General features: G+C 46.0%; 1 protein-coding gene across 1 annotated transcript in view; it reads right to left on the bottom strand.

Annotated features, from left to right (window-relative positions):
* The window catches only part of CPN1 (carboxypeptidase N subunit 1), a 91,281-nt gene that overhangs the window by 19,453 nt on the left and 53,213 nt on the right, over positions 1-18,615 (bottom strand). Inside the window, exons 3-5 of the mRNA XM_083149541.1 lie at positions 16,514-16,669; positions 12,166-12,351; positions 2,656-2,767 (exon numbers count right to left, since the gene is read on the bottom strand). Coding sequence (XP_083005667.1) covers positions 2,656-2,767; positions 12,166-12,351; positions 16,514-16,669 — 454 coding nt within the window. The remainder of the gene's footprint in view (positions 1-2,655; positions 2,768-12,165; positions 12,352-16,513; positions 16,670-18,615) is intronic.

The following is an 18,615-nucleotide window of genomic DNA, read 5'->3' as shown; positions in this document are numbered from 1 at the left end:
TCCACCATGGTGGGAGCTGCCCCCTGCATTCGATGGTCGTCGACCATCGAAGGCAGGTCCGCACGCCGCGGCAGCTCCCGCAAGCTAAGACCACACGGACAATCGTCCGTGTGGTAGCTTGTATGGGGGCTGAAAGCTGACATCCGGCGACGTCAGCTTTCCGCCCCCATGAGTGGCGTCATGCCCTCATTACCATGCATACGCCCCGCGTTTGCATGGGAACGCCCATGAAACGCGGGGCGTACACATAGGGAAATGAGGGCATGATGCCTCTCACGCCCCTATCCGCCCCCTTTGCGGCGGACGAAATCCGTCTGCGGCGAAGGGGGCTGCACATGCGCAGATTCACCTCTGCGCATGTGCAGTGTTAAAACATCGGCGGTACGGCCGCACGCGGGCCGTACCGCACCAACTTGAATAAGGGCCATAGTCGGAAGTTCGACATAAACCCATGTCGACCTTTTTACACATTCGACCTAGTGGGGTCGACCAAATGACATTCGACCTAATGTCATTCGATAAAACGAACCGTATCCCTATATACATTCCAAGCATACAATACATCATTACTATAACTAATTTCTAGCATATAACAGGCGCTCAATAGAGCTAACACAGACAGTCTATTAATAAACGTTGTCCTGAAGTGTTTCTGGCTGAATAATTTATATACGGCTGGAATCCTGTGTATTATAAGCGCAGCCCAAGTATTTAAAGTGTCTGTAATAATTTATAGATCTAAAATTAATCTCATGAACTATTTTAGGCATTTGCTTGATTTAACCTGCAATGACCTCAAACAAGCAACTTTTATGTATTTTCACCTTCTCTTACAGGAAGCGATGAGTATTCCAGCCGCTGACAGACTTGTGGTGCATTAAAACAGCTGCTGGTTTTCCCTTTGTATTTTTACTTTCTTGGCAAATTTCTGTTAAAACTAAACCAAGACTCCCCATCAATAATACATGTGCTGCAACTAAAATTAGAAAAGCTTTAAGAAAGCTGCAATGTAGTAACTTTGCTAGTCCATATAGTACAATGGGCTGGATGTACAAAGGGCTGCCGCGCCGCTCCACTGGGGGGAGGGTGGTGTGTGTGCCAGTGATGAGGGGCAGCGCTCCCTCTGGTCACTGATGAAGGGGGGTGGGGTGGGTGATGTGGTCGCTCACCTCCATCTAGGGGGGACATGCTCCTAACTGCCGCCCTCCAGTGGCCGTTGCCCCAGGCAAATGCCTAAAGCTGCCTAGTGGTGACGCCGGCTCTGCTGCTAACTGTAAAGTTACAGGCTGGTTTGATAAAATACAGTTCGTTGCTGATTGGCTGCTGCATTATCACTGGCTACTTTATCACTTCACCAAGCTTAATACATCTGCCCAATGTACATTATACATCCTAATAATATCAATGGGGGTATGCCACTGATATATGGCATATTATGTATTGGGGCACTGATGTGTGGCATATCATGTATTGGGGAACTGATGAGTAGTATATTATGTATTGGGGCACTGATGTGTGACATATTATGTATTGGGGCACTTATGTATGACATATTGGGGGACATTTACTAAAGGAAATTTGTAAAAAAATAGGTGTATTTGTATCCAGAAATACACTTATTTTTTTACATTTACTATCCTGAAAATACGGCAGTTCGTATTCGTATTGATAGCACATCAATGCGAATACGAATTGCCGTATTTTCGGGATAGTAAATGTCAAAAATAAGTGTATTTCTGGATAAAAATACACCTATTTTTTTACAAATTTCCCCCATTATGTATTGGGGCACTGATGTATGGCATATTATGTATTGGGGCACTGATGTTTGGCATATCATGTATTGGGGCACTGATGTGTGGTATATCATGTATTGGAGCACTGATGTATCATAATATGCCCCAATACATATTATGTATTGGGGCACTGATGTATGACATATTATGTATTGGGGCACTGATGTTTGACATATTATGTATTGGGGCACTGATGTATGACATATTATGTATTGGGGCACTGATGTTTGGCATATCATGTATTGGGGCACTGATGTATGACATATTATGTATTGGGGCACTGATGTGTGGCATATCATGTATTACGGCACTGATGTGTGGCATATCATGTATTGGGGCACTGATGTATGACATATTATGTATTGGGGCACTGATATATGGCATATTATGTATTGGGGCACTGATGTATGACATATTATGTATTGGGGCACTGATGTTTGGCATATCATGTATTGGGGCACTGATGTGTGGCATATCATGTATTGGGGCACTGATGTATGACATTTTATGTATTGGGGCACTGACATATGACATATTATGTATTGGGGCACTGATGTATGACATATTATGTATTGGGGCACTGATGTATGACATATTATGTATTGGGGCACTGATGTTTGGCATATCATGTATTGGGGCACTGATGTGTGGCATATCATGTATTGGGGCACTGATGTGTGGCATATCATGTATTGGGGCACTGATGTGTGGCATATGTATTAGGGGTCTCTCTTGGCGCTATAAAATGATTCTGCTGATTCCTAAACTTGGCTGACTGGAACTTGGAAACAACATTAGTTTGTCCACCCCTAGCACACTCAGATCTACATATGGACTTATTGGGATAACTAGTTCTCACCTTTAGAGAGGGAATACCAGGAAGCTCCATTAGTTATTCCATTGGGAAAGTAATCTCCACAGTTCCACCCAAAGTGCATCCAACCATGAGCAAAGGAGTAGGATAATGCCAGCTGCAGTGAGAACAAGATGTATAACATCAACTAAAACAAATATACATATGCAAGCAAGTCATTCCTATACATACATCATCAGCAAGTCATTCCTATACATACATCATCAGCAAGTCATTCCTATACATACATCATCAGCAAGTCATACCTATACATACATCATCAGCAAGTCATTCCTATACATACATCATCAGCAAGTCATTCCTATACAAACATCATCAGAAAGTTATTACTATACATACATCATCAGCAGCAAGTCATTCCTATACATACATCATCAGCAAGTCATTCCTATACATACATCATCAGCAAGTCATTCCTATACATACATCATCATCAGCAAGTCATTCCTATACATACATCATCATCAGCAAGTCATTCCTATACATACATCATCAGCAAGTCATTCCTATACATACATCATCAGCAAGTCATTCCTATACATACATCATCAGCAAGTCATACCTATACATACATCATCAGCAAGTCATTCCTATACATACATCATCAGCAAGTCATTCCTATACAAACATCATCAGCAGGTCATTCCTATACATACATCATCAGCAAGTCATTCCTATACATACATCATCAGCAAGTCATTCCTATACACACATCATCAGCAAGTCATTCCTATACATACATCATCAGCAAGTCATTCCTATACATACATCATCAGCAAGTCATTCCTATACATACATCATCAGCAAGTCATTCCTATACACACATCATCAGTAAGTCATTCCTATACACTCATCATCAGTAAGTCATTCCTATACATACATCATCAGCAAGTCATTCCTATACATACATCATCAGTAAGTCATTCCTATACACACATCATCAGTAAGTCATTCCTATACACACATCATCAGCAAGTAATTCCTATACATACATCATCAGCAAGTCATTTCTATACATACATCATCAGCAAGTCATTCCTATACATACATCATCAGTATGTCATTCCTATACATACATCATCAGCAAGTCATCCCTATACATACATCATCAGCAAGTCATCCCTATACATACATCATCAGCAAGTCATTCCTATACATACATCATCAGCAAGTCATTCCTATATATACATCATCAGCAAGTCATTCCTATACATACATCATCAGCAAGTCATTCCTATACATACATCATCAGCAAGTCATTCCTATGCATACATCATCAGCAAGTCATTCCTATGCAAACATCATCAGCAAGTCAGTCCTATACATACATCATCAGCAAGTCATTCCTATACATATATCATCAGCAAGTCATTCCTATACATACATCATCAGTAAGTCATTCCTATACATACATCATCAGCAAGTCATTCCTATACATACATCATCAGCAAGTCATTCCTATGGAAACATCATCAGCAAGCCAGTCCTATACATACATCATCAGCAAGTCAGTCCTATACATACATCATCAGTAAGTCATTCCTATACATACATCATCAGCAAGTCATTCCTATACATACATCATCAGCAAGTCATTCCTATGCAAACATCATCAGCAAGTCAGTCCTATACATACATCATCAGCAAGTCAGTCCTATACATACATCATCAGCAAGTCATTCCTATACATACATCATCAGCAGCAAGTCATTCCTATACATACATCATCAGCAGCAAGTCATTCCTATACATACATCATCAGCAAGTCATTCCTATACATACATCATCAGCAAGTCATTCCTATACATACATCATCAGCAAGTCATTCCTATACATACATCATCAGCAAGTCATCTCTTATATATTTGGCTACATCTGTCACTCAAAGTGTGTCTGAAGCTGTAACGCTGGGTGGAGCCTCTGACTCACATGACAGAGAACCAGCCCTCTCCATGTTACACAGCAAAGACACAGCTACTCACCAGACACACCAGGTGAGCGCCCCGCCCCGCCCCTTCATACCTCCCAACATGACCCTCTCCAGGAGGGACAGAATGCTCTGTTTGTGGACTTCCATCTTAATTTATGATTGTCATCACCTGTTTTAAACAGGGTAATTGATAAGAAAGGTGTTTAAGCACAGGTGATGGTAATCCATAAATTAAGAAGAGTCCAGAAACAGAGCAATGTGTCCCTCCCCCCCCATATTCACGGCAACCCCACGATTAAATGGCACATGCAAAACACTGACATGGCTATGGTCGACAATGAAAAAGGTTGACATGAGTTTTTGAAGATTTATTTTTCACTTTTTCAATATTTTCATATTCATTCTCATGTGTCGACATGGACACCAATGAAGTGCCACACTTATGTCAACATTTACATGTGTTGACCTTTCTGTGTTGATTTTTTCTTGTGGCGATTCGCGGCCCCCCTCCCGCGATTCACAGCACACCCCTCCCAATTCGCGGCGACTCCCGCGATTTGCGGCCCCACCCCGTGACACACCCCCTCCTGCGATTCGTGGCACCCCGCGACCCCCCCCCTCCCACGATTTGTGCCAACCCCCCAGGCCCCCCCTTCCTCGCTGTATCCCCCACCCCCCGCGACCCCCCCTACCGCGATCCCCCCCTGTCATTGCGGCAACCCCCCACCCCTGTGACCCACCCTCCCACGATTCACTGCAACCCCCCGCGTCCCCCCCTCCCACGATTCACGGCACCCACACCCCCCCCCGCGACCCCCCCTCCCGCAATTCACGGCATCCACCCATGACCCCTCCTCCCGTGATTCGCGGACACACCTCACCTCCTCCCCACCCCCGCTCACGATTCACGGCAACCCCAGGATTAAATGGCACATGCAAAACACTGACACGGCTATGGTCGACAATGAAAAAGGTTGACATGAGTTTTTGAAGATTTATTTTTCTTTTTTTAATGTTTTCATATTCGTTCTCATGGGTCGACATGGACACCAATGAAGTGCCACACTTATGTCAACATTTACATGTGTTGACCTTTCTGTGTTGATTTTTTCTTGTAGCAATTTTTTTACAGTGACAACTATGTGCGCGTCAACCTACACATCATCAACCAATTCTTTGTATAATATATAACACCTGTTCTGTTTTACTGTAGGTGTTTTAAGTCAGATCTTTTACTGCTACTATTACTGTTTATGTAAATGCATTCTGAATGACAGCAACATCCTACCATCCTTCTACAAGAATATATAACCAACTAGGTGATTTATCGCGCCCCGTGCCCCCCCTTCCGCAATTCACGGACCCCCCGCGCACCCCCCCCCACGATTCACGCCCCCTACCACGATTCACGTCACCCCCCGCACACCCCCCCTCACTCATTCGCAACCCCCTCTCCCGCAATTCACGCCCCCTCCCACGCTTTGCGGACCCCCGCCCTCTCCCGCGATTCGAGGACACCTGCGCCCCCTCCCTCCCTTGATTCACGGCACCCCCCACGCCCCTCCCACAATTCACGGCACCCCTAAGCCCCTCTTTAGTCCCCCGTATACTCACACACCCCTATCACTACCCAGCTTCCTGCTCTCCTGAACCGTAACTTCCACCACTGGGGAGTCGCTGACGCTGTTTTGGCCACATGCCCCTATCATGCCTCATAGCCCAGCCTCCTGCTCTCATGTACCCTAACTCCCACCCAGTAGGAGGACACACTGACTCAGGGCCACCATCCTGTACTCCTGTACTGCCACACTGGACCCTCACCCACTGGCAGAAGCTGCACAGTATTTTCCACCCTCCTCTTTAGTCCCCCTTATGCCCACACACCACTATCACTACCCAGCCTCCTGTTTTCCTGTGTCGTGACCTCCGCCAGTGTGGAGCCGCTGACTCAAAAACACCCTACTATACTATTGCACGCACACACCTAAACAACATGCATACACAGCCCCCCACCCCACACCCACAAATGTCACTGTACCATCCACACTATCAATGTACATCTTACTCTGTAACCGCTTTTTAATTAAACGAAACAATACACCCCCCTTCCAAATCATATGCTCTCTATTTAACACACTTCACCTATAACTCAAGTTGCAATACAGGCCATCTTTCATACAATTCTAACCATCTTTCTCATATACAAATGTTCACAAATTAAGGGGGCGCAGCCCCTTACGACGGTGTGAAGAGCGCCCGTAGGGCGCGATGAATCACCTAGTTCCTAATATATACATCATCAGAAACATATCAGACTACAGCAGGTCTGAGCAGGAATGACTATCACAAGTGGGTCACGTACAGTATCTCTGATTAGTGTGTTCCCAGAAAGGATGGACAGTGCATAATGAGCGTCCTGATAGGACAGCCACCACACAACATGACCAATCAGGACAACCACCACACAACGTGCCTAGTGAGGACAGCCACCACACAACATGACCAGTAAGGACAGCCACCACACAATGTGTGCCCAGTGAGGACAGCCACCACACAACGTGCCCAGTGAGGACAGCAACCACACAACCTGCCCAGTAAGGACAGCCACCACACAATGTGTGCCCAGTGAGGACAGCAACCACACAACCTGCCCAGTAAGGACAGCCACCACACAATGTGTGCCCAGTGATTACAGAGACCACACAATGTGCACAGTAAGGACAGCCACCACATAACATGACCAGTAAGGACAGACACCACACAATGTCCCCAGTTAGGACAGCCACCGCACAATGTGCCCAGTGAGGACAGCCACCACACAACGTGACCAGTAAGGACAGTCACCACACAACGTGCCCAGTTAGGACAGCCACCACACAACGTGCCCAGTTAGGACAGCCCCCACAAAACATGCCCAGTAAGGACAGCCACCACACAACCTGCCCAGGCAGGACAGCCACCACACAACCTGCCCAGTAAGGACAGCCACCACACAATGTGACCAGTAAGGACAGCCACCACACAACCTGCCCAGTCAGGACAGCCACCACACAACCTGCCCAGTAAGGACAGCCACCACACAGCGTGACAAGTAAGGACAGCTACCACACAACGTGCCCAGTAAGGACAGCCACCACACAACGTGCCCAGTAAGGACAGCCACCACACAACGTGCCCAGTAAGGACAGCCACCACACAACGTGACCAGTAAGGACAGCCACCACACAAGAACAGCCACCACACAACATGCCCAGTAAGGACAGCCACCACACAACGTGTTCAGTAAGGACAGCCACCACACAACATGCCCAGTAAGGACAGCCACCACACAACGTGCCCAGTAAGGACAGCCACCACACAACGTGACCAGTAAGGACAGCCACCACACAACGTGCCCAGTAAGGACAGCCACCACACAACATGCCCAGTAAGGACAGCCACCACACAACGTGTTCAGTAAGGACAGCCACCACACAACATGCCCAGTAAGGACAGCCACCACACAACGTGCCCAGTAAGGACAGCCACCACACAACGTGACCAGTAAGGACAGCCACCACACAACGTGCCCAGTAAGGACAGCCACCACACAACATGCCCAGTAAGGACAGCCACCACCCAACCTTAGTGAGGACAATCATTGCGGTATTCTTGGCATTGTAAAGTGTGGGGCATCTCCACGGTACCACACGTAGCCAGGAGATTGTACTTGATGAATGCAAGCCAGAAGCAGATTGGTTGTTGTGTGTAGCTTCTCCACTTATAAGAAGGTCCCATACATTTCCCCCTATGTATACTGTGTATTAACAAGGCTTTCCTACAGTGTTTTACTACTCATCAAGTATACAATAAGTAACCACACCTACAGTATGTATGGGATGAGGAACAGTGTTATACTGAACACAGGAACAGTATATATGCCTCATAATCCATCAGTCTGTAAATGTTATGGCCACATCCCGTCCATTAAAAGTTACAAAAAGACAAACTTTTATTTTTGTTCTCCCTCCTTACCCATTAACTGCACGACTGGTTCCGGACCCTGGCCTTTATAACGAGCCTGTGGTGGCGGAAAACAAGGCACAATGTGTGGACTGAAGAACTAACCGCACCACAAGCCTTTTTATAGGTAAATTGGATGAATGCAAGACCATGTATTTTCTGGAGATGTGGTCAGAGTTCATCTACTTTACAATACAGGGAGCACTCCGCAGCATTTATATATGACTACAGTTCATATGCCACACAATGTTCACAACTGTAAATAAACCTCACAGTATGTTCCGATGATTTACATTAATGGGTTGAGGAAGAAATGTTGGTACTTGTGTATTATCAGGGCGCCCGATGTAATGTAAATCGTATACGATATCGCATCCGATTTATCCGCCGATTTGCGGCCGGCTTTTGGCCGATTAGATCTGCAATGCGATTTAGCGGCCGATTTGCGTCCGATATCTGGCCGATTTCTTGCCGATTTTCGCCCATTTCCTGCCGATTTGCATGCTATTCCATCGTTGCACATCCCCAGGTACTTGTTTCCTAGCACGGCGCCCATCGCATACCAAGGCATAACATATGCGATGGTATGCGATGGTATGCAATGAGATTTTCTGGAAAATGCCCCTTATTGTCGGAGGACGCGTACCGCCCCTCGCGAGCTCACTGCGACCACCACGCTTCGGGTTGGCGTTGATAGTGGGGGGTGGCGTTGACAATGGGGGTGCATTTAACATTGTAAGCACCCATCAGGGTGCTTGTACAATTAAAAATCGAATCGCATCACATGCATCGCATGGCATGCATCACATGCCGCTATATTGCATGCGATGCGATGCACTACGTACGATGAAAATCAGGGGGGGGGGTGCAAGGTGTGTAATGATGGAATAGCATGCAAATCGGCCGCAAAATCGGCCAAAAATCGGCCGCAAAATCGCATCTGATTTTTGCATGCGATTTATGGCCGATTTGCGGCTGATTTCGCGGGCGCCCTGATAATACACAAGTACCGAAATGTTTAACAAATCTCCATCCCGGCCTAATGTCTGCTATGACAGTGGCCACCACCTCTGCTCTGGGCCTGTTTCACGGATCTATGAGCGCCTCTGTAAATAACTTCCTTAGGTTTCCTTCCAGTCTCCCTCCCTCCACATTCACTCTACAAGGAAATTCTGAATTTCCTCTCTGTCTAAAATGCCTCTTGTACTGAAAATAAGCTGCTTTCCTGATCTACGTCAGTGCCCTTCTATACTGTGACTTCTGCTAAAAATAAAAATGGGGCGTGTGGAACTACAGCTCCAGGCCTCCCCATAAGAATGACAGCATGACGGTGACTGGCAGCCATTAATCTTAAGGGAGAACATTGTATTTCTATTTTCCTCACACAATGATGACATTTTTCTGCTTTTACATATTTAAAAAAACTGTGCGGCTGAAAGTATAGGGAATGTACACATGGTCGTAGCCACGCCCACACATCACTGGCCACATCCATACAACACTGGCCACACCCACACACTGTAGATCACAGCTCCTCCCCTTCTCACAGTAGGCACTAGATCCAGTGGTGGTTTTTACCTATGGGCTGCAGGGCTGCAGCAACTCCAGGTAAAATTTGCCACTGCATGTAGCCAGATGCAGTCTGTGAGACTGTACTGGCTTCACTGTGACTGGCAGTGACTTCCTATTGGAAGTCCGACCTGCCAGTCACCAAGGCAGTCCTATTGGGAGGTGTTCCCTCCCTCCAGGGCACCTTTGTGCCGGCTGCCGGGCAAAATGGCTGCCTGTCATCTATATTGTACAGGCGCCCCGGGACCAAGATTCCGTCTATGGGCTGTTGCCGAAGCAGCCCATAGAAGCTGGCCGCATGACCAGTACATATGTTTGTACTGCACATGCGCCAGTCCCAGCACCTGTCATCATAAGACAGGCACTGGGGATGGGAGAAAAGAAGCAGCGGCGGCAGCGACAGGGGGAGGTGGGTGCCTGCGGCCAGAGGCAGCCCCCCTCCCCCAAAAAGGTTGGGGCAACCACTGCCTAGATCACTTTCAGGCTCAGGTGGCCTAAGTTCATTTCTGCTTTCCTGAATAGATTTGTTTAATAGTCCATACAGCATTTCAGCAACTCTCAGCTTTAAATGTAATAATAATCATCATCATCGATAAAAACAGCTAAATTCATGTTGTTTTTGAAGTCTAAAATCCGAGATTTAGATTTAACCAGTGGCGGCTTTTACCGTTCTGGAGGAGGGGGGCTGCCGCAATGCTCCCCCCCCCTCCAATGCCGCTGCCACCGCCAGTTTCCCCGTCCGCCGCGCTCCCCGGGCACAGTAACATCGTACATACTGCACATGCACTGGCCCAAGCCTCCATGTGCTGCCTTTGCAACAGCCCACGGAGGCTTAATCAGGTTCCCAGGTCCAGCACATGCGCAGTATGGTCCGCGATACTGGGCATGCGCAGAACCCGTTTTGGGGGCTGCCGCACATTTGCGCACAGAGAGGCATCACGGAGGGGGGGAACACCTCCCGATGGGATGCCTTGAGTGACTGCCAGGTCGGACTTCCAATAGGAAGTCACTGCCAGTCACAGTGAAGCCAGAGCTGTCTCATAGGGTGTGGTATGCTGTTCCGACAGTCAGGATCCCGACAGTCATTAGCCCGACATTGGGATCCTGACTGGCCAGACTCAGACAGTGTGGCCAGCGCAACAAAGCCCCTTGCGGGCTTGCTGCGCTCGCCACGCTGCGGCGAGCTACGCTCGCCACCTATTCTATCCTCCCTCTATGGGGGTCGTGGACCCCCACGAGGGAGAATAACCGACGGCCGTCGGTGTTGTAACAGTTAGGATCCCGACGTTGGGTTAATGACTGTTGGGATCCCGACTGTGGGGACCCCGTCCGGCACCCGTCTCACAGACTGCATCTGGCTTCACATTCGGCAGAGACAGTGGCTGCTTTTACCTGGGGGGGCTGCAGCCCCGCAGCCCATAGGTAAAAACTGCTACTGGATTTAACATATGAATTCCAAAGAAGATCTGGTTTGGATTTCATCTCGTGGGAGATCTGGATTGGGTTTTTTTTTTTATATTTGGATCCACAAAATTTGGATGGATTCAGATCTCTCGAGAATTGAACAATACATCTTTAGACTTTTGAGATATTTTTGTTATCTCTCAATGCTAATCTTTAAATGTGCCTCAATGAATCCACTTCATACAAAATGCCAACATTGTCAAAATGTTGACATGCAAAAAGTCGACAATGACAAAGTGTAAAAATTCTACACAAGCAAACCATCGACATGAAAAGGCAGACCTATAAAAAGGTGGATAAGCTACAAAATGTCAGCAGCCAATTTTAAGCCACACAATGCTAACGCTAACATTTCTATTAACAAAATATTGACTGTGTCCGTATACTTTTACAGTAGTGTTTATGGAATAGACCAGGAAGGAGAAGTCCCAAAAATTGATTATAATGATTTGCCAAACATCCTATAATAAATAGAGAGAAATCAATGCAACTGCTTTTCATCTAGATTAGTGTAGAAAATGATGAATTACCGCTTTAAATAGTTTGTCGTCGGCCGTAGCAGTGTAACTGGCTGTTCCACGGAAGCCTCTGCCACGGAATTCTTTTGTTTTATCAAAGGGATAATTAGCTACCACAGCCCCACCGTGCAGATTGGCCGAGAGGACGAAGTTGTAATTCTGCATCCATGTTATGGTGGCGATGGTCTCCGGCTCCGCCTGGGCAGATGGAAATGGAAAAACAGTTTTAAAAAACAGCTGATACATTATATAGAAACCTTTATATCGTACTTGCCTACCCTCCCGGAATGGCCGGGAGACTCCTGAAACTGGGCTCACCCTCCCGGCCCCCCGGGAAGATGGGCAAGTCTCCCGCATGCCCCAGAGAGCCCCTCTCCCCCCAGAGCCGCAGGAAAGAAATGCCGAAATTTGCAGGTCCGTGGAGGAGGGTGGGTCTAAAATGACACAAATCGTGTCATTTCGCGTCATTTTAGCCCCGCTCCCTACTCGCGGACCTGTGAATCGTGGTGTTTGCGTGGATTGGGGCAGGGCTTGAGTCATCAGCCTTGTCCCCGCCCTCCGGCCAGGAGATTCGGCTGTCCTCTCCAAGCTTCTCCCGGAGAGGCAAATTTAAAAGTCGACAAGTATACTATATATTATATAGCTAAATAATGTAAATTTAAAAAAACATAAATGGCTATAAATGCAGATGACTAAAATTGCTGAACAGAGCTTTCCATTGTACATCAGCGCAAATGAGGATAACGAGGACCAGATAATGCACAAAAGCCTAAAGTTTCAAAAGCTATAAGCCTATTTATAAAAGAGTGAATTAAAAGCCCATCAAAATGACTTCTGCAATGTTCTTTCTCTTTGAGCTGTGACAGTTTTTACTTTCACTTTGAGCTGTGACAGTTTTTAGCCAACAAACTCTCCACCCCCAGTCCCTATCTGCTCCTACCTCCTATCTATCTTCACAGCTCACGCTCTCGATATCCAGCAAGTTTGAAACAGAGCAGTGTCCCTGCAAAAACTGCTTTTACTTTCTGTTAGGAATTTAGTTTGTTGAGTGACCTCTACTGGTTACTGACTGTACTTTACCTCATAGAGGTGAGGAGTAGTTGGGATTTTATATATTTATCTCCTGAAAGCACCCGTTTTTGTGGGTGACCCATACATAATACGGTTCCTTGGATGCGTTTCCAAATGCAAAAGTAGCCCCTTAAATCTAGATGCTTTAATGCTGAATTTACTAAGCTCCACAATGAAACATTATCACATTATCTAGTCCCTGTCCCTGGGTGTGATTCTGGTTTTAGGGTTAGGCTGCAGGAAGGAAGCATTAGGTTTAGGCACTAAGGGGGTTATTCTAGTTCACTCTTTCTGACAAAATCCTTCTTAGATGGACAAAACCATGTGTGCTGCAGGTGGGGCAGATGTAACATGTGCAGAGAGAATTAGATTTGGGTGGGGTTTTACTTCAAAGTGAGATCTAGATTGCAGTGTAAAAATAAAGCAGCCAGTATTTACCCTGCACAGAAACAAAATAACTCACTCAAATCTAATTCTCTCTGCACATGTTACATCTGCCCTCCTGCAGTGCACATGGTTTTGTCCATCTAAGAAGGATTTTGTCAGAAAGAGTGAACAAGAATAAGGCCCTTAGGGAGGAGGGCAGTGTTCCCTCTAAGCTGTGCGCGTGTGCGCGTGCACACAACTCGACGAGCGTGCGCACAGACATTACAACAGAGCGCACAAAGCAGCAGTGGTCCGTTTTTGCAGTTGTGGACTCAATTAATGTGTGTTTCACCCATTAAATGCATTGTGTGCTGTGTTTTGAATGTTCAAATGTTTAATATCATTTTGAAGTAAAGTTAACACAAATGCTGAACGTCATTTTCCAATTATATATAAGGGATGCACAAAAATTAAAATTTCCTTCCAAAGTTGCACAGCCAAAATCTTTTGCCACACACAGCCTTCGTAAAATTAGAGGGAACATTGGAGGAGGGGTACAGTTAGGCTGCGGGGGAGAGGGTTAAGCGCCAACAGGGAGGGTTGTGGAGAGGCTGCAGTTGGGGGGGGTGTTAGGCATCAGCTAGGAATTGTTAACGTTAAAGGGTAGGGGGAGAGGGTATGTTTACCCATATGACTGGACCTATTACTACTGGGCTGGGAGCGAATACTCCCTTATACTTCAGATTTTAACAAAACTTCATTCAGGATAGAACTGAATATTGAATTATAATGCCGCGCTTCATATATATAGATATAATAGTCTTCTAACAGAACCCAATTACCGTGTGTACACACCATAAGGGTGTCTATTTTTGTTAATTATTTACATAGTTTTTCATAATAGAAAAAATAAAGTTCCTAAAATAACTATTAAGGTCTTTTATTTTACATAAATAACATTTTTAACTAAAATATACCGATGGATTAACATTTCTTTGTAAAAAAAAAAGAAATGTTGGGTTAAATATTGCAGGGTGATTTTGACCCACCTGACTCGCAGTGTAACAATTTTCTACCGTACTTAAAACAGGGTTGCCTACCCTCCCGTAATGGCTGGGAGGCTCCAGAAAATCGGGTCCCCCTCCCGGCCCCCAGGAAAGTTGGGCAACCCTCCCTGATAGCAGCATCTCCATCTCCCCTGCATTTCCCTTGCAGGGGAAATATTTTCAATGGAGGGGGGGCTAAATATGCAAATCGCATCATTTAGCCCCACCCCCTCCTCAAAGACCAGCAAACTGTGACAAAGGTGTGACTATTAAATAACGAGATGTTTACTATTATTAATGTGTCATTTATTGAGTGCATATCCATTCCCAATCTGTATACTCCCCTTCTACACCCACATACCACGGCATTCTTATTTTTCTATTGGTCAAAGCCAACTCATTATCTGCCAGCTGTCTCAACAGCCCCACATTTTCTTTTTTTTTACCTCTAATGCAACCATTGGTGGCTTCAGAAGCTGCAGTACAGTACTAAATTCAAATAGGAGTGCCGCGCCAACTGCCACCCCAAACACTGCCAATCATCACTGACAGAATTCACTGGCAGTGCTGATGTGATTCCGCTATTTGAATTTTGGACATAAGAAGTCTCATGGTGCTAGGCGAGTATGCAGGGTGTTCTAGCGCCGCAATCTATTTCTCGGCCAAAATCTAGTTCACAGAGAGAGCTGTGTGGGCTGGTATCTTGTCCTTATGTAGAATGAAACCATATTTCCACAACTTTGCCCTCTTTCTTCTGATTCTTTCCTGCTGAGTTACTAGAACATTATTGTAATAATATTGGTTCACTGATTTGCCTTTTTGGTACCCAGTTTCCCAAAAAAGCATCCTTGATATCAAAGAAATGTGGGATTTGCATTGACCTGCTTTCTTCATTCTTGGTGATGATGGCGTTTTCCAGGGCATGAACCGGCGTTTTGTCTCAGGATCGTACTGGAAGATCCATGTTTCATCACAGATAATAACTTTAGTTAAATATGCAAATCAACTTGAATTTGTTCCAAAATATCTGTTAAAATTCACTTTCTATTTTCCTTTACACTGAGACGTCTCAGAACCATCTTAGAGGAAACATTTATCATGTTAGGTTGTTGATGCAAATCCGGCCTAACAGTGTCTTTGTCAAACTTTGCCGTTTCTGCTGTCATTCAATGGTCAATTCATTGAGTTGAATCAACAAAGGTTGACATATATCAGGTCGACCACTGAAGGTCAACAGGGCTGAGGTCAACACTTGAAATAGGTCGACATGGCTAAGGTCAACAGCGTCGGAAGGTTGACACAAGCATTAGGTCGAAAATGGGATAGTCGACAATCAAAATATAGACATGAATTTTTGAAATAATGTTGTCCTGAATGTCAACATAGTCAACATGTACACCGTCTAAGTGTACGGCGTCCCCTTGCTGCGCTCGCCGTACTTTGGGCACGGTGCTTCGCTGCGCTCGACACACTGTTAAATTCTCCCACCACGCCATAGTGATGGCAGGGAATGAAATACCACCTGTCGGCACAAGTCGGCAAAAAAAGTGGAAAAACCCACGTCGACCTTTTGACTTGCCATTGTTGAAGGTCACGGTTCTCCCCACTCCCAAGTGCTAACACACCGCATAACTGTTTCTTTTTTACAATTACAGTCTCGTCATTGAATAACCACACCTTATATACTCACCTGCTTTCTGATTTAGATGTGGTTTGCATGTACAGGCCCTTCCCAACTTCTATGTGAGAATGCTCAACGCAACCAATCACCATCTCCCTATTATTATATACAATGCACTTCAATAAATGCTTCCTTGAAGCTGATTGGTTGCTCCACTCGTCTCACTGATTGATACAGCAACCTCAGAGGAACTTACCGAGTACTTCCAGTTGTCGGGAAGGGGTAGATGGTCAACGGGTCCTCCGTGCTTCTCATTGTGGTACATCAGCAAATTGAGATCAGGGAAGTTTCGGTTCAGGTCTACGTCATTGAAGTTATTTCTCCCGGTTAGATATCCATTCGAGTCCGGCCCCTGAGGAGCAGGTCACAGGTTAGTGTAGAATGCAGCCGTAGACATCTTATATTGCGCTTTTGTGCACACCAATCACAGCACATTACAACTTATTTTGCTACAGTCATTTACAACATTTTGGATAGAATCCATAATCGAATTATTCCATGTTGTGGGCAGTCCGGGTCAACAGATTGAATAGTAGGGACCCCTTAAAATCAATCATAATTTTATTATATACAGTATGCATTCAAATCAACAGCAGATGGGGCTAACATCACAGTCAAATAACAACACATGGCTGAAGGTTAATATAACTAATTATAGCATTAGCAGATGAAATGTGTGAATTGGACACTTATCAGATCATGGTCCTGATTCGGATGCAGTCTGGATGAGCGGATAAGGGCTGTTACTAGAAGGTGGCACCAAAAACCACCCTTGGCTCCTGAATCAGGCTAGTAGGGAGCCGGGGCAGCTGCTGCAGAGCCCCAAAGCCGATACAGCTGCTCATTGGCCCTTATTCTAGTTGACTTGGACGGATGCGTATTTTCAGACAGCCACCGAGTGTTCTTAGCTCCGCCTACCGTACAGATCGCTCACACCGGTAAGACGCCGAGCGAGCGGACCGCGAGTGGATGTTTCATGTGAACAACTCCCCCATCTGTGGGAACCTCCCCATCCTCCGATGGCCGCCGACCATCGAATGATGGACCGAGCTGTCAGACAGCTCAGAGTGCTCTAGACCACTCGGACATTTCTCAGTGCGAAAGCAGGGATATGGGCGGGCAGCTGGCATCTGGCTATGTCAGCTGTCCGCCCCCCACACGCGCGTCACGGCCGGATTACCAAACGTATGCCCAGCGTTTTCATGGGAACGCCCATGAAATGGGGGCATACGCATATGGTAATGAGCCCAAACAGCCCTTCACGCCCCTCTCCACCCCCTGTTCGGATTGTTCTGACCGATCGTTTTCTGTACAGAATCCACACCGTATTCGGACGTGCGTGGCATTCGCATATGCGCAGAAACACAAAACATCGGCCGTCCGACCGAACACCCAGCCATCCAACTCAATCAGAATAAGGGCCATTATTAGGATGCCATGGTCAGTGCCTCACTGCTCTGGTCATGGAGCTCCCACCGCCTGGCCACTTTATGATGGCATACCAGGGGGTGGCATGGATGTCCTAATATGGGGCTGGAGTGGATATATGCATCCAATAGCAGAAGCAAACAGCTACAACAGGAAGTCTTAAGCGGGTATCCACCTGTTTTCTTTGCTTCCTGGATCTCTGCAACTGCGCTGCCCCAAGCTAGGGATAGCCGTCATTGCCATTGCCAACAAAACAAACCATTAGCTTATGCTTGATGGCAAATCTATTCTACATCAGCCATAAACCATCGATGATTATGAATCCCTACCCCAGGTCAGCCGTCTGCTAGAAGAGTCACCATCACTATAATTTTGTGACTCCGATTCTGTCCTTTAATCTTCAGCCAGGACCCTCACACTACCCTAATTCCTCTTTAATTAGGATATTCCCCCATCCGGGTCTTCAGTCTGGTCCACCTTTCACAGATGAGGCCTGCATCACCTTGCATGGCACTGGGACTCATATCTCATATTAAACCTTAATCACTTGCTATTATACAGTATCTGGTAAAACATTTCCATTCCTCCAGAACACAAGAGTAGGCAATGTCCACAGAGCCAGAGGAAGAGCCCCAGGATGGGAACGATACGGAGTGACAATTCTATATAAGGAAGAACGTGAGCGCTGCCCGGCTTCCTGCATCTGAACAACTCGTGTTCTTGAACCATTGGAATTTATACACTGGGAACTAATAAATTCCTTTCTATATGGCGCTCATATTAACACACAATTATGTGACTTTCCCTGCGGTTTATACCATATACAGAAACAAGAAACATATTGTTAGTGTTTGCAAACATGGAAACTCA

Source organism: Crinia signifera, chromosome 6, assembly GCF_055691185.1.
Source record: "Crinia signifera chromosome 6, ASM5569118v1, whole genome shotgun sequence".
NCBI classification, from domain to species: domain Eukaryota; kingdom Metazoa; phylum Chordata; class Amphibia; order Anura; family Myobatrachidae; genus Crinia; species Crinia signifera.
This window is presented reverse-complemented; position numbering and strand designations above follow the sequence as displayed.